The 17,979-nt window shown below is 39.3% G+C and overlaps 1 protein-coding gene across 6 annotated transcripts in view; it reads left to right on the top strand.

The window, feature by feature from the left end:
- Positions 1-17,979, top strand: part of ELAVL2 (ELAV like RNA binding protein 2) — a 134,769-nt gene that overhangs the window by 82,360 nt on the left and 34,430 nt on the right. For all 6 annotated transcript variants that reach the window (XM_047098393.1, XM_047098418.1, XM_047098409.1 and 3 more), the window contains one exon: positions 14,459-14,562. In XM_047098393.1, coding sequence (XP_046954349.1) covers positions 14,459-14,562 — 104 coding nt within the window. The remainder of the gene's footprint in view (positions 1-14,458; positions 14,563-17,979) is intronic.

The raw sequence follows: 17,979 nt of genomic DNA, 5'->3' as shown, positions 1-17,979 counted from the left end.
TTCTTTAGAAGAATGCTGTTTAGAGTCAAACTTTATCTGAATCTCAGCTGATCTCAGAGGTATCTGTAGTTTTTACACCTTTATAACTTACAACTGTGTGTAGAAGATAGAGTTTTTTAAACACTGTATAAGTTCTACTTCCTTTTAGTCTCAGATGTAATTCTTTTAGAGAAGAGCAGAGATCAAGAACCCAGATACAGTATAGGTTTTGGGTTAAAGAGATTCGTATCTGTGTGTGTGTGTGTGTGTGTGTGTGTGTGTGTGTGTGTGTGTATTAATGTTTATTTAGTTTTGAAAGGGAGACAGAATGTGAGCGGGGGAGGGGCAGAGAGAGGGAGACACTGAATCTGAAATGTGCTTCAGGCTCTGAGCTGTCAGCACAGAGCCTGACCCAGGACTTGAACTTGTGAACTGCAAGATCATGACCTGAGCTGAAGTCAGACACTTAAGTGACTGAACCACCCATGTGTCCCTGTGTTTTCTTGCTGGGAAATATTCTGGCTTGAGGATGATAACATTGGTAATCTAGATATAAGTGGAATACCTTAATAATGTTGGTGTTCATGAGGACAACTAGTATAAGCCCTTAATTTATGGATTTGTTTGGGGATAGGGTTTGACTGCTGAGTAAGTGATCTGGCACAATGCATAAGATTTTTCAAGTTTTACTGAAATAAAGGAGATTAGTTTATGATATATAACTATTTAATCGCCTCCTTTTTTTTTTATAAATAGCAAGGAAGAAATTGTCAGCAACCACCTAAGAAAACTCCTTAACACTAAAGGCTATTGAATATTGGAATGAGCTGAAAGACTAGTGTTTAGTGAAATCTTCATTTGAGTGGTGTACTTATAATTGAATACCTGGCATTTTGTATAGCACTTTACAGCGTAGGAGGCTCTTTAACATGACTGACTGGAATGTTCTGGTATGAATATATTTGTGTAACTTAACTTGACAAGGGCAAGGTGGATGGTAGAATCACAGGGGGTGAACATTAGAGTCCCTTTAGCCCAGCTTTATTCACGGATGAGGTTATCATTTAACACATCTACATCTTAGGGTTTAGTTAGCAGGGAGGCCTTATGCTCTTAGCCCCCTTTTTCTTCAGGGGACACTTTCTGGCAAAAAGATGGATTTTTCTGAATGAGAAAACTTTTGCCACTTGTCTTTGCCCTTCTCTTGAAATGTGTTTACAGAGTTGCTGTATGATGTGACCCAAATAGCCTATAAGTTCTGTCGGTAGAAGTTGCTTCCCACATCAGATGGTGCTTAATATTTAATCTGGTGCCATAAAAACACAGCATTTTCCCCAAGAATGAGCCTCTGATACGTGAACAAACTTCAGATATGTATTCAAGTAACTTCTGTAATAGCAGATGAAAGAAAGCATCATTTTAAAAGTCCTTAAAATGAATTAGTTTAGGTACTTTTTATTTCTTTAATTTTTTTTAGTAATCTCTGCACTCAACATGGGACTTGAACTCATGACCCTGAGATCAAGAGTCACGTGCCCTTCGACCAGGCCAGCCAAGTACCCTAAAATTCTTTTCCCCACCATCCTGCTTACAGGTTCATGGGTACTTGAGACAATAAAACGACAGTGAGCTAAGAAGATTATTTTCATGTTTAGATTTTTCCTGTTTCGTGGGGAAATTGTATCCAGAGTTAGCAGCAATGGTCAGATATACTAAGTTGTGGAGTATATGACTTGGATATTTCATTTTCAATGCACTTTTTAGTCAGTGGTGAGAGAGAAGCCTCTGTGCTTCTCCAGGTCAGTATTGTGGTGCATTTACTGTGATGCTGATGTGGACAGTACCACATCACTTTTGTGTGCTAATGAGGCATTGTCTAAACAAAATCTTTTAAGCATTTGCCTTGTAAAGTGTTCATGTGACTTTTAAATTTGGAGGATTACAATAGTTCCTCTTTTCAACTTTTAAACTAGGTTATTTTGTCAGAGATGCTATGTGTGATATGAATGTGGCAATCATGGGAGCCAGACCATTTGTATTTCTTTTTAGAAGCCATCTGTTAATTGGCAGGCAAATTGCCCTATGGTCTCAGAGTGGTTTGCTGTTTCGTAGCTGTCCCTTAGCAAAAACAAAATGGATATTTTTGTCTGGTACCTCGTTGACTTAATTTGTAGCCATCATTCCCATCTGATCTGTAGCCTTTAAACTTTGACATCGTACTGCTGGCTTCCTCTACAGATTATGTTGTATTGGGATTCTTTTCTCCTTACTGCTTCAGAGAGGGTTTTCTTGAGGTCCTTGAAGCTGTGTCTGCAGTATTTAAATAAGTTTTCTTTATAGTCAGCATTTATATCTGAACCTGACCAAACACAATTGGTCTGTTTGGGGGTTCCTAAGTATAAAAATTAGTGTTTTATGTGACTATTTTAAATTGAGAGGGAGAGGGAAAAACAAAAACATGTTCCTCATATCCTCTTGAAAACCTGCCTTTATTAAATATAAACTAAACAAAATGTGCTGTACAAAGAGAAAGAAAATCACATGTTATTTATACCTAAATCTTTGTGTCAGTTGGGGACAATGGATGTCCTCTGGAATTTTACTTCCTTTGTCTTTGCTAAAAATATCTCTAATTTAATTATGGTCTTTGTTTTTGAAATAAAATGAAGTAAAGTGGAGAGTTGTCCCTGAGTGAAAGCCTTGTTACATATATTGTGGATATTTGATCAATGATATAGATAAGGTGAAATGATCCGTGTTTTTACTTTATTTGAAACTACCCCCCCCCCCGATGATGTGATGCTATCCAGGGTCCCCTTCTAAATGATCTAGCCTTATCCCCTTTCTCTTTTTTTTCTGTTTTACCGTTTATACGTGTAGGACTTAGGTATGTGCGTGTATGCATTCAGAAGTCATGTATAACCTTGTGATAGCTGCACAAAATTTCAAAATAAGGTTTAACACTTTTGTGTTCATTTATGGTAATTAGTAACACTTTCTGTCCACTCATAAGAGCAACTAAACTGGGGGGAGTGGAATTCAGGTATATATATTTTACAGCTGTGTAGAAGAGGTCTTAGAAAATTATTAAGAGTTGCCTGGGTAGTCATGTTTGGTTTTGCTCTCTGGTGGGTGGAGTTTTCCGTATCTATTAGGTGCATAGTGAACGAATATATTGGAGAGGCTGTTGGGTTGGTACTCTGTGTTAAGCGCTGAGTATTAAGGTTCAGGAGGTTCCTGGTCTCTTGTTACTCTTATGAAGGTGAGAAGTTATGCCATAGAAGTACTGAGCTGTTGGGTAGGAGGAGTTGCCTTTGATTCCATTTCTGGCCCTTATTATGGAATGCCCACTGAAAGAAGAGAGTAATTTGTCCAAAAGTTCAATTTTCAGGATAGGAGACTTGGAATGGGTTAATCATGCTCCTCCTCCTCCTCCTCCTCCTCCTCCTCCTTCATAATATTTATTTATTTTTGAGAGAGAGTGCACAAAAGCAGGGGAGAGGCAGAGAGAAAGGGGGGCAGAGGATCTGAAACGAAGAAGACTCTGTGCTGATGGCAGCAGGGCCTGATGTGGGGCTCGAACTCATGAACTGTGAGATATGACCTGAGCTGAAGTTGGCCACTTAACCTACTGAGCCACCCAGGCACCTCAAGTGTTGATCATGCTTTACTCTCTATGGTAGGAGTAGAGGTGCAGAGGCTCAGAAAATGGTAGCCTTAGCAAAAGGTTTGTGGAATAGGAAAATAAGGAATAGATGGGAGGTTAGCTGATTCAGACTGGGGCAGTTTTAGGGCCTTTTGAAAGAGGTTGTGGGTTTTTATCCTGTAACTTTTGTTTTTTTAGAGATCTCTGGGGATTTGACTGAAAGGGATTTGGGTCACGTCCCTTTTCTGGACTGTCAAAAACTTCTTCCTCGGTGGTCTTGATCCTAGATCTGTAGGTCCTGATTGTTCCAGGCTCCCAAAGTTAACCTCCCTACATTTCTCAGTTTCTCTCTCCTCTTTCTTAATTGTCCCTCCTTGCTTGGTGGGTGCTGCAGTATGACCACTACTGACGTTCGTGTGGGGCAGCCTTGCTCTCAGTCGGCTTCCTTACCTCTACATACCCCACGTGCTGTTCAGTCATTGTGCCGTTGGATCAACCATCTCCTCTGTTCTCTACACATTAGCTCTTCTCCATATGCCTATTTCCTTAATTTCTCTGTCAAGAAACTCCTAGCTTCTTCTGTGTTTCAGTCAACTAAATATATCTTTTGCAAGTTTGTCCTTGTTGAGCCTGAAACTCCATGATTAACCATTAGGTGTTCATGTTCACTAGGTGCCTGCATCTCCCTTGTTTACTGTCTTGCTTTAAATTTTTGAGCAAAGATCTTAAGAGGGCAGAGAGCATGTGGCATTGATCCCACCTGCTTTTCTTTAGCTAGGAAACCACACTGTGCGTATAAAAGCATTTTAATGCAATCTGCTGACGAGAGAAGTGTCTTGTGTGGGAGACAATTTTGGCAGTAGCAAACATGTTTGGCTTTAGCCATAAGAATTGCTTTCTGAGTTTCTGGAAAAAGAGTATGCAAATCAAGTCCTGTTTTAAATGAATCTTTTTATAATGTGGATATCTCTAATCTGTTTTGTAATGATGGATTTGTTTTGAGGATTTAAATGGTTTGTGCACCTGCAGGATGCCATTCCTTTTTTTTTCTTTTTCTTTTTTTCTAAGGGTTTTCTTTTTTCTTTTTTCTTTTTAATCTTGATGGATTAAGAAAGAATGGTGAAATTCTAGTCAATCGATTACATGACAGAACAAGAACAAAAAATTGTAGGTGTATTTGGAGATTATGAATATCCTAGTTGAAAACTTGTGAACTTTGAATGCAAAGCACTCTGCTTCAGTATTATTCCCAAACTTGGCCAAAGGCGGTTAAGTGTATGCTGGAAAGACCGACTTTAGAAAGGTCAATCCTGGCTTTGAACAACCAGCTAGCTCTGTGCCTTTGAGCAAGTTAATATGCATCTCTGGGCCTCCAAATTTGTAATCATAAAATTGGTACAGATGTATCTGTACAGAGCTTTATTGTGAGAATTAAATATGAATATGTATAATGTAAGGCTAATAAGTTGATGGCAGTTTATAATTAGGCAGTGGTACTATTTGCTTCTAGAAAGCTTAGATAAAAGCAAGTATGGAGAAGTAGGAGCAGACTTTCCCATGGACTTAACTGAGCTTTTCGAATGGGAAGGGTTGGGTTGGTGAACCTTTAACTGTGGATGAGAGATTTTATTTTATTTATTATTTATATTTATTTATTTTACAAATTATGTGTTCAAGAAGAAAATATTTCTCTAATAAGATTTCTTTTTTAATCAGGAGGACGTGGTGGAATTTGTAGACTGATGTTTCCCCTTGTTCCGGACAAAACAGGAGCTCACCATAGTGATTTGCAAGATTCTTTGACACAGTTTCAAAAAGGACACTGAGTTAATTATAGTGCTTTAGGACCTTTAAATTTTTTCCTTGCAATATCAGAATAAAAAATAATGTCTTACACAGAGAGAAAAACAGATTAAGAAGCTGTACTGCTTTTTGATGGACTGCTTACCAGTATATGTGTGTGTGTGTGTATGCGTGTGTGTATGTGTGTATGCATGTGTGTAGATTGACACCAGCTGGTAGTGCAAGCAATAGCAGATGCCCTTTTTACTACTGCTGTTGTTAACTGGTTTCTCTCTTTGCCCCAGCAATATTTTGTGATGTATAGTTCTTTTGCCCTCATCTCAGATGATATTTGCTCGGATAATGCCATTGCCTTTTAAGAAAGCACAAGATAAAACAAATAACACAGGCCTCTGTGTGTGTACAAAATTAATTACAAGAAATGTGTACAGAGTTAATTATAATTAACAAAGTAATGAGAATATGGCAGCAGACCTAGATCTTAAACTGAAAGTAGTTTTCAGTTTTTCTGAGCCTTAGCTCAGAGGGTTTTTTTTTTTTTTTTTTTTTTTCCCATTTTTGTTCTCATCATGGGGCCAGGGGCCACTCCAGTATTTAAGGTAGGACTGCTGATTTTTCTTTGACAGCAACTAATTGCTGTCAGTAAGTGATGAGAACTGGCTTTTGTTTTAATTGTGGTGTTGAGATGCTACGATATCTCACTCTGTCTCTGGTTGGGGAACATCCAGTGTAAAATCTTATCCTAAGTTGTATATGCTAGAGCAATTAGTTTCTTTTCCCCACTTTGGATAAAGATCATATTTCCTTAATTTTCCTGGTCTTGGACGAAAGACATCTTAGTACCCATGTGCAGTACTCAAGAATTTAATATGCTGTTGCTGTTCTCGATAGCCTAAGACTGAATCGTGTGGGAGTTCTTAACGTTGTCTGAAATTGTGATGTATTAAGAATCCACGGTTTCACCAACTTAAGCAAGGTCACGCTGCATTGCCAGCAGATTTGTAATTACTGGGATTGGAACCATAGGAAAATAGAGCTCTACCAGTTGCATAATCAGAGGACAGATATGGCCATTAAAAGTAACTTGAAAGGAAGATGCCTTGGTGCTAGGGATGTTAACAGCTCCCTCTAGAATTAGGCTGCTTAGGTAATATTTACCAAATGATCACTATTTACAACTTGGATTTCAGCAGAAAAGTTACAATTTAAACTCTTCTGTCTTATCTCAACATATCTGTGAAGTGCAGAAAACCATTTTAAAATATTGGGGCATTTTAGTCTTAGGCCAGCTTTATTAGCATTTGCGTGGAAGATAAGTCTCCGAATGAGCCATCTGTTTTCTGTATTATGTGAGCTTTCTAGGTTGAATTCTCCTTCCTTGTGCTAATCCCTGGTAATGTCCTTTGGGAAGCTGGTAAAAATGCTCTGAGCTTTCAGGGAGGCTGGCGTGTGTTCTGTAGTAATAGGATCTCACTAGTCCTCTGCCTCACAATTTGATCTTCCTCATTAGAGGGCAGTGAGGAGGACCTGTTTAATTTGACCTGAGTTAGTTGAGTGTTTAAATGAAAGGTCTTGCTGCATCTGGCATGCTGTATCTGAGGAGACTCAGGCCAAGTCAGGAATTAAAATTTGGAGCAAAAACGTGACTAGAAAGGGTTGCATCCCTCCATTCTCCGAAGATCCTCTCAAACCTTTACCCTGATGTGTGTGGTGTCCACATGGTTTTGTTACATATCAGATCTGAGATATTAAGAAAGCTCCTTTGTAAAGTCTGGTGCTGCTTGCTTTGGTGCCAGAGTCGCAGTGCACAGCCTGTCTGAACAGACACACATAACCAATGCCCAAGAACAGAAAGTCCATCTGAAGAAACACAACACATTGGCAACTTTATTGTGTGTTTGGGGGAGGGAGGGGTAGGTGGGTCTTTAAAAAAAAAAAAAAAAAATCCTTCCCCGCCCTCCCCGCCCCCGCACCTCCTCCCTTGCCCGGAATTAACTTGTTTTCCTAATTCAAATTATTTGCTTTTTTTTTTTTTTTTTAAATTAAAGGGTGAAGTTTTATATAGGGGCTGTGTTTGGAGAATGAATCTTTTCAATTTGCTTTTTTTTTTTTTTTTTTTAACGCATTATTTAACCTTAGATTGTAAATAGTCTTGCTTGTCAGAGAGGACCATAGTGACCTGTTTCTGCTAACTGTGAGGTTTAGAAAAGATTCATGCTGCTTTTGTCCTTTTTTATTTCATAAAACATTGCTACTGCTCTAAATGAAATAATAGATACACATCAATCAGTGTAGTCACCTTTTATTGTTGATTCAACTACCAGGTTTTTACAGAATTCACTCTGCATTTTATTTGACTTGTACATGAATAGTCTCGGCAGACTTAATTATATTAGTGAAAAAGCACTTTCAACAAAATTATATGCTGACATCCCATAATTCATACTTACAGATTTGTGAAACAGATTTATGTAAATCTATCAAATTACTGTAGGTGACATTATTTTTTAAAATTGAGATTTCATTTAAAAGGTACTTGTAGAAATTTTTCATGAGAAATCTTACTTGAACTATTTAAAAAAATATCTCGCATCGCTCCCTTGTAAGGACAGAACACTGTAACATTTGAGCACCTTTGTTCTGTAATCCATCTGGAACAATGTAGGGACATGGGCAGCAGGGCATCTCTCCTCTAAACCTAAGTTCGTGAAAGGCAGACAGCTGTTTCTTTGTTCATTAGCTCGTTCATTTGTTCAGTGAACATGTAATTAATAATCTGTGCTAGGTTTTTCTGTGTGGCTTGCCCTTGCTCAACAGTTTAGTGGGGGTTCAGGTGGGGAGGTATCCAAATTGACTCACTACCCATGTGTACTAAGATAAAGATATATAATATAAGGGCTGTGGAAGGACTGAGGAGGATTGAACAGTGTGTATCAGGAGTGGGGCAAGTTGTGTCAGGAAAAGGGTCTTAGAGAAAGTCTCAAAGGATATGTGGGAGTTGGCCAGTTAGAGATGTGCGCAGGGAACTGAATGTCCATTTTAGGGTATGTGTGAAGTAGAAGTTCGCAAGAAGCTGATGATGACCTTGGAAACCAGAGCATAATTGGATTTGTCTTTGAGGAAGATCCATCTGGGGGCGCGTGGGTGGTTCAGTTGGTTAAGTATCCAACTCCTGACTTTGGCTCAGGCCATGATCTCATGGTTCATGGGTTCAAGCCCTGCGTCAGGCTCTGCATTAACAGTGCAGAGCCTGCTTGGGATTCTCTCTCTCTCCCTTTCTCTGTCCCTCCTCTGCTTGCTTGCTCTCTCTCAAAATAAGTAAACTTAAAAAAAAAAAAAAAAGATTATCTGGACAGCATCATGGTGGAGGACAACTGGTTTGGGAATTGACAGGAGTGTAGGGAAAGGGTGGTTGCTTATAGTATTGTAGCAGTAATCTGGGTTAGAATAGCACACAAGGACCTGTGTTAATCAGGAGGGGGAAGAGGGGCAGATTTAGCTGGTAGAACTGGCAGGATGCGATACCCCTATGGTAGAACTTACACTCAAACTGGTCTATTTACACAGCTTTCCTGTTAGACTATGAATTACTTCCTTTGGGTCTTGGATCAGATGTTACCTTCAGGGTGAGGCCCACTCTGAGACCACTCTATTTACATAGCGTCCCTGACCCTCTTCCCCACACTCTCCTCTCTCCTTTTTTTCTCCTTAGCCCTTATTTTCTTCTAATACACTGTAGAGCTTGTTCTTTTGTCTCCTAGCAGGATGTAGGTTTTATAAAGAGGAACTTTTTGTCCCTGGGGACTAGCAAAAAGTAGACTTTCTATAATTGTTGAACAAATGAATTCTAAATGTTGGTGAGAAATGTGTAGGATGACTTATTTTAATGCAGAATTTTACTTTCCACAGTTCCATGTTGAGAAGGGTCTCACTTAATATTGGTTGGATAAAATTAATGTACCAGGTTTTATAATCAAGAATTATGGAGGTCTATTACCTTTACCTTTAAACCTGAGGGGGTAATTTGATATTCTGCACATTGGTAGTAATTTGAAATAGAAAAGACTAAGTAAAGTGACCTTTGAATTAAATGGGTCCAGAAGATTGTGTATTTTTAATTAAAATATGCAATTAAATTTTTAATTAAAGTATGCTATTAAAAGCAATGTAGGTGGCAAGGGAATGGCTGCTGCTTTGAATTACGCACAGTTTGGGATAAATTGGAGTTTACTGTGTTTCCCACCAGCATTTTGTTACTAAAAGGACTCTTCCTGTTTTCCTCTTCCTGTTCTGATCCCCGTGTGGCTCTTGATGGGCCTCGGTCCCATTCAGAGGCCTGTGGAGTGCTTCAGCTCTGTGCTATAGACCACTTGACTGTGGTTCTAAGGAGCCTGTTTATAACTGTTCTCCTTATGCCGGGAGCAGTTTACAAGTGATTTTTCTGTCTCTTGTGAAGAAGGGATCTTCTGTGGCATGTATGTTAGGTTAAAAAGGAGGATGCAAAACAAAAGGCATTCGCACACACAGTGTATAGAATGCATGGACTGAAGTGTGGTATTGACCCAGAGTTTTCAGTACATGCATGGAGGTCTTAGGCCATATAACTGTTCACATGACTTCCTCTGTAATGAAATTCTAGAATCCTTCTCTTCCCTGTTAGGACTAAGGCTTGGATTAATGGTTCCAAAATCCCTAAGAGCCTTGGGACCACAGGTAGCTTGTATAGATAGCTGGGGACAAGTGCTTTGACGTTATTCTTTATATCCAGTTACCAGAAGTTTTTTAGCCTTGAAAGACAGGATTTATTTGTCTTGAAGGATTTTTTGGGAGAGCCTTAGCTTTGTCATTGTGTTCAGTTCTAATCACGCTGGGTTGCTTTTATACTTGGAATTTAAATGTAGAGCTTTATAATTTTTATTTTTAAAGAAAATGATTCTTGGTTTTGGGTTTATCAATATGCACATTCTAAATTCAGAATGATTTGAAAACCAGATTTGGATGATCTGGATAAATGATGCTTGGTTTCCATGCCTTCCCTGGTGGTTTATGACTGTTAGTTACTAGCTGATGAATGCAAGAGTGGAAAAAGTGGATCCAGGCTAAATAATTTTTCTTGATTTTGACTCAGTGTTGCTTTTACCTTATAGAAATCTGCACTCACTTAGGATAACCTGGAGTAAAGTAGTCACTATATAAATAAGAGGCAATTTACTTTGTCATAGGAATGAATAATAGCATTGAAATTCATATATACAGAAACAGATATTTGCACATAAAGTATAGGAATTTGAGACAGTGAGCAACTGTCTCAGAACAGTGTTTGTGGTAGACCCCTGTTAGAAAATGCCTGGTAACATTACCCTTCATGCATATTGAAGGTGGTCTGGGTTCATATATTAACCAGCTGTGAATTGAGCTGAGAAGAGCATAGCATTTGAGAGTCCTGGAATCAAGTCCTGACCCTTACTTCCTACCTGCTTTTTTGATTTGAGGAAGCTGATTGACGTTGCCTAGCTTCAAATATCCTCCTATCTCCTTCACAGGAGAGGAAAATGAGTATCTCATATGATAAATGTGAGGCTAAAATTAAATAGTAAAATACCACATAGCTGAAAGATGAGACTGGAGGGAGTCTTGCCTATGTTGGTATCACCTTTGAAAGCTTTAAATTATTATAAGCATTCGATAAATATTTGCTGACTTGACTAACATATTTTAAAATGAAAATCTCTGAAGTTCCTAACTCTCTTGTACTTCACTGCCAACATGCTAATTCAGCTACTATAGTGGATTTAGAAATGCAGCCTTTTTGCAGCAAATTTCTCCTTTCATATTATCTTCCTTAGAATAAAAGTAAAATTTTGCTTACTTCAAACATATTCTAATTGATGGGTGGTGCTCTTCCTGATAATGCCACTGAGCAAATTAGAAACTTTGTTTGTGGAGGAGAGGTCATTTAGGGATAAATATTTTCTGAGTGTAGTCAATTCACAGGTACTAGAAACTTGGCTGACTCATTACAGCTAGCCATGATTGCTGTGTGGGGTCAGGTCAAAGACCCATTTAGTGGATGGACCATCTGATGTGATGTTGATGATAATAGCTTTGGTTAAATAGGTAACACCACTGTGTTTCTCACTCATTCATTTAGCAAACATTGGGAGTGCCTACCTTGTGCTTAGGAGTAACCAGCCTGGGAGACAGCTAAGCAGGGACTGGCAGGGCAGGCTTACCTTCCCCGGTGACCCACCTCCAGCAGGTACTGCTGTGCCTGAGAGTGACCCCACAGGCCAAGAAACCGTTTCTCTGAAGTGTTGGATAAAATGAAGGTTTTAGAGGGAAGACATCTGAAACACTTCTACCTGAAAACAGATCTGTAAAAACAGTCCTCCCACAAAGTTTCTTCCATGCCCCGACCCCTCAGCACGTGGCCGCTCTCAGGGCTTCCCAGATGCCAGATTTGTAGCCCCCGATTATCTCTCACATTAAAACTGTGATTCTCAAACTTGGCTGCTTGTTAGAATCGCCAGGGTTTTTTAAGCCTGTTACCAATGCTTCATAATAGACTAATAAAGTAAAAGTCTTTGGGAATAGGATTTAGGCATCTGTTTGCTTCCCCTCCCCCCCCCCCCCCCCCCGCCCCGCCGCAAAGCTTTGTAGATGATTTCAGTGTGCAACCAGAGTTGAAAAAGCACTTTGATTAGAGGCTATTTAAATGCAGGTGTGAGGATAGTGTCAGGAGATAGGAGAAATAGACTCCTAACATTGGTATAATTGATTATTTGACCTGTTTAGTTATAGAATAGCAATGTGACAAAACTGCACAATGTTTGGCTTGCCTTTCTTTTCCCCATTATATTCGTAGCATCTTTTTGATTTAATTTTGAAAGAATACGTGGAAACTCCTTAACATGTAGTAGATACATGTTATTTTTCCTTACTTTATCTTTTGACTAAAATGATCTACTTCCAACAGTAGCGAACGTATTCATCACTGCCTCACCAGCCTTGTTGGATAGAAATTACTGTCCTCATTTTAGAATTTAGGAAGTAATGGCTCAGAGAAGTTAAGTAGCCTTCTTCAAAGTCACATAGCTAATAAACAGCAGAGGCAAGCTTAGAACTCCTGTGTTTCTGTTTCCAAAGCCCATGTTCTTTCCATCTTAACTGCTTCCTTGAGCAGCTGTCACGTTCATCCCATTTGACAATAGAGCTGCAGCACATTTTCTAAGAGGGCACTATGCATGCTATAGACACATGGTAAATGTCAAATTAATAAAAGGATGAATGCTTAAAATACAGTGGCTTCACATGGAACTTTTTAAAAATAGACCTGTGAGTAAAACAAAAATTCTGTGATTATTGTGAGAAAAAAAATAATGAATTAGTTTTAGCTCATCCCTCACCTTTTTTTTTTTTTTAAGTTTTTTATTTATTAATTATTTTTGAGAATGACCAAGAGAGTGTGAGCAGGGGAGGGGCAGAGAGAGTGAGAATCTCAAGCAAGTTCTACGCTGTGTAGAGCCCAATGCAGGGCTCACTTAAACTCAGGAAACTGAGATCATGACTTGAGCTGAAATCAAGAGTTGGACACTTAACTGACTGAGCCCCCCAGGAACCCCCTTCACCCTCTTTTTTTTAAAAACAGGAAAAAACTGCAATTTGATTAGAGGGATACTTTAGCAATGATTACCCCAATTTTTTTTTTTATTGAGGTAAACTGACATATTAGTTGTGGGTATTGTACAACACCCAAATTCTGATAGTGGTCCCAAAATATAATTACAAGTTTTCATAGTTCTTAGGTACTGTATTTAGTGTTCTCTCTCTTTTTTATATAGCTCTAGGGAACCACATTTGGATAACCGGAGTGGCTGTCCTAAATACCTGTATTCATAACCACATGTGCCTAAAGTGCCCCATCAAGGACAAAGATCCCTTAGTTTGCTGTGAAATTCATACAGAAGCGATACTTAATAAAAAGTATTTGGACCTTTACCGAACATCTTCCTGGAAACCCTCAATTCGTTTGGTTTAACTTGTAATAGACTAAACCTTTCTTATGTCCACTGTTGTTACCTACTCTACTGTAGCATTTTTTTGAAACTATGAAACTTTCCCGTAGTTGAAAAATTGAGACCTTTCAGTTTGGCTTTACTTACCTGTGCATTCCATTGATTCCAGCCTCTTGAATACCTTCTTTTTTTTTTTTTTTTTTTTTTTTTGAGTTAGGACATCATTGAGCCAGGAGTTAGAGAGCTCAGATGATAGGGAAAAACAAGATTTTTAAGCAGCTCTTACTTGAGTAACTGTGTTTTATTATTTTTGTTTATACTTTCTTCCCTTCCTACATGTTCTCATTGTTCTTACTGGCTTGGATGTTCTCAGTGTAAATCTTCAGATTTCCCTGTATTCCTTATCTAGGTCATCAAATCTTTTTTAGAAAATTAGATTCAGTTTATTTGAAGAGGCCCTCCTATAAAATAAATGTCCATGTGCACACACGATTCTTCACCTTTTAAATGGAAATAATTGTATTTGGTAAAGGCTGTAAATTTGCCAGGGTACAAAGTACAGAACACTGACAGATTCTTGGTTGATGTGTGACGCCTTCCCATTTTTTGGGTAAAGAAAACGAAACTGAATAAGTCATGCCCGTGAAACCCACTCAGCAGCTCGGCAGAGACTTGCACCCACAGTCTCTGAAGCTGAACGTTGCATTTGCTGCTGGGTGCTCTGGCTCAGGCAGGACATGTTTGATGGAATGCTTTGGAGGTGTGTGTGCGTGCGCGTGTGCACTTTAAATGCACAGCTTGCTGAGTTCTAACTGATGTTTAAACTTGCAAATGTAGTAGACAGGAGATGAAAAAAAACACGTGTATATTTCTAGAAGAATTAACGTAGACTTCTTTTTACTATTGAGAAAATGTGCTGGTGTTAATGACAAGACCATATGCCAAAATGAGAGTGGATCGCTGGCATCAGTGGTGTAGAACTAATGTATGCCTTTTTCTCCTTCCCTTTCATTAGGGCAGAGCTTGGGATATGGCTTTGTGAACTACATTGACCCTAAGGATGCAGAGAAAGCTATCAACACCCTGAATGGATTGAGACTTCAAACCAAAACAATAAAAGTATGTTTCAGTTTTCTTCATACCTACCTGCAGAACAGAGATTAAAAACAATTGAAGTCTTCGTGTAGTTCTTTCCTTTATTCATTTTGTGCCCACATAGACACTTCTCTGGGAGGCATAGCAGAATTTTTTGTTTGTTGCATGACGGGGGAACCTGTTCACGAGGACTTCATGTAATCACTCCTTATTAACAAGGCGGTAGCAGCAACTTTCTTAGCTAAGTACTTTGTGAAACCTGCTGAATTAAGTCTCCTTCCTTTATAGTGAATTACTTGCCATATAACTTGGGGAAACCTTAGACCAACTCTTTGAGCTCAGGGGTTGGCAGAGTTGTTCTCTAAAGGGCCAGGTAGTAACTATGTTAGGCTTTGTGGGTCATATAGTCTTTGTCACAACTTCTCAACTCTGCCCTTGTGTGAGAGCAGCCATAGCCAATAACAATGTGAACGAACAGATGTGACTGTGATCTTATAAAATTTTATTTGTGGAAGCTGAAACTTGAATTTCATGTACTGTTCATGTGTCACAAAATAGTCTTTTTCTTTTGTCCCAGTCATTGAAACATATAAAAATCATTCTTAGCTCATGGTCATAAAAAACAGCTGGCAGGCTGGGTGTAGTCCTTGGGCTGTAGTTTGACTCTGCTCTGACTTTGAGGAGACTGACTAGATGAGATTACTTGCCACACAGGTTATTTTTCCTGTTACATTTTTCTTTTCAAGACAAATGGTAAATAATTTGTGGATATTTTCCCACTTTTGTGAATTTTCGAAATGCCAATGTAGATTGTATCTGGATAAGAATTTAATCCAGTTTGCAGTATAGATTTCTTTTCCTTTACAGAATAAAAGGGATGTTGCTTCTGGCAAATGCTTAGTGCACGTGCCATCAATTTCCCCTCTCCTGCCCAGTGCAGACATTGCCAATCAATCATGGCAGTCTTTCTCCACTCAGTCTAGATGTGTGGCTCCCAAATATTTTTCAAAATAGTGTTCCAGACAACCTCTGTCAATTGACTCAAGTTGGAACCTATTTCCCACCCTTGATTTAAGAAGTCAGCTCAGACGATAGCCTGAAGTGGTGAGGGTAAGTTAGTCAAGGCTGACTGTGGCATCCATCTTGCTTATAGACTTGTCTAGATTCTGCTCATTTTTTCAGAAATCTGGAAATGCAGTGTCATCTTTGTGCTTAAAAGTTGCTTCTCTCAGAATTGTTAACTAAAGTAATTCATTAGCTCTGGGTAGTTTTGACATCTCATTCTTTATTGGCCTGTAGGAAGAATGCCTCCCAGCTCTGTCTTATCTAAAGGGAACTGTATGGGGTAGCTCCCAAATATACTTGGATGTAAGATGTCCAAGAATTCTACATGTTTCTCTTCTTACGAATTTTTTTTATTATTTTATTTTTGAGAGACCGTGAGCATGGGGGAAAAGCAAGGGGGGTGTGGAGAATCCCAAGCAGAGTCCTCACTGTCAGTGCAGAGCCCAACTTGAATCCATGAACCGTGAGTTTATGACCTAAGCTGAAATCAAGAGGTGGCTGTTTAACTGACTGAGCCACCCAGGTGCCCCACATTATTACTATTAGGTAATAATCAAATGCTGTCAAAAAAATCTGATATCCAGTTATTTTCAGATTGTTTTGTGTGTTCTCTGTTCTGTGGATTTTTGAAGGCCTCCCCATTTTAAATTGATTTCCAGAATTGCTGCTAATTTATCTTAGTGTTGAGGTCCTGAGTTGTGGTTACGAAGAAATTGGAAGGGATGGTTGGGGTGGCTCGTTCCTGAACATACCCTTTTCTCCATTCCAGAAATAATCATCCTTATTTTAGTGAGTCAGTTCTTTAGCTGTAAGTTCTTCTGCAGTAGTTCTGTGGCTTGCAAGGAGACCATTGATGATGGCTGCTTCCTCACTGCCCATTGCCCAGCTTTCTCTTCAGGGCCCAGCTGCCCAGGCAGAATATGCGGAAGAAAGGACAGTAATGCCTTGTGGCTTTTAAACTGTGACATCTGCTACTTCTCTTCTGATTTTCTGAAATGGGGGTGGGAGTGGTGGGGAAGCAGCAGGCTCCTTTTTTCCCCACCCCCATTCGGTTCCTGTAAAAATATCAGATAACAGCTGGTATCCTCAGTTTGGCCCAGATTTCTCTGAGAGGCAAAGCAGACCATTTTCCAGAACTACAGAGCACCATTTTTGTCTGTTCTTTGTGTGTTTTTTGTCTTATTTTCAATTAGACATGTTTTGTGTTCTTACACAAGATCTTGAGCCAGTTTTTTTTTTTTTCTCACATGTTTGCTATTTTAAGTAACTTTTAGAAGCTGCATGTATATACCTTTCCATTCCCTGAGATACCATTCCATAAATTGGCCTTTTTACCCTTCTTCCAGTCTATCCTGGTAGTGGTTATTGGACTAAACTTTAAAAAACAAAAAACAAAAAACAGCACTTTCTTCATGTTACTTCTCAAACTTCTCTTGTATCTCCCTAATCTTTTACCTTATCATTTGATTTGACTTTTTTTTTTTAATTTTTTTTAACGTTTATTAATTTTTGAGACAGAGAGACACAGAGCATGAAGGGGGGAGGGGCAGAGAGAGAAGGAGACACAGAATCGGAAGCAGGCTCCAGGCTCTGAGCCATAAGCCCAGAGCCTGACGCGGGGCTCGAACTCACGGACCGCGAGATCGTGACCTGGCTGAAGTCGGACGCCTAACCGACTGCGCCACCCAGGCGCCCCTTGATTTGACTTTGGAGTTGACTGTTGTTGTTACTGCTTTGCGCATTAGTCAGACTGGCTCTTCTCTGGCACATGATCATCGTCTCAGGCTCTGCACGTATGCTCCTGTAGGCCTTGCTTCCTGGCATACCCTTTCCCACTTACCTTAGTTGAATAGCAGCCTCCCTATCTATTGGAGCCCATCTGAAGTTCCTCGTTCAGCCTCTGCCTACCTGGGCATGCCTCCAATAAAAAGAGTTGAGACCTTAGTGCTCATAGAGTTTAGCTAAGACAGGGCTTTTGAAGACAAAACTCTTATATTTAATGTGGCAAAACTCCCTTCAGACGGCTGCAGTAGACTAATACATACGTCATATGCAAGTGTACAAATGTTTGTGTGCTCCTCAAGTTAAGTCTTCCAAGATACCTAGTATTTAGTATGCATTTGGTAGAATTCCTAGTAATTGGAATATTGAAACTGAAATCAAGTGCCGTGGAAGGTGGCTCATTTAGTAGTTTCTCCTGGGGCTCCCTAATAGCATTAGCCGAGTAAGGTTTTGTACAATAGACGGATGGTGTGTTGAATACATGACAAATATTCAGTATTTTTGCAGTGAGTGAAGCACTTCAGGCACTGTGAAATCCTAAAGCAGTTGTTCCTGAACTTGTTTGCATCAGAATCACAAGGAAAAGTGGTTAGA

Source organism: Lynx rufus, unplaced genomic scaffold (assembly GCF_022079265.1).
Source record: "Lynx rufus isolate CCGP_SWC_20201006 ecotype Redwood Valley unplaced genomic scaffold, mLynRuf1.p SCAF_10, whole genome shotgun sequence".
NCBI lineage: Eukaryota > Metazoa > Chordata > Mammalia > Carnivora > Felidae > Lynx > Lynx rufus.
This window is presented reverse-complemented; position numbering and strand designations above follow the sequence as displayed.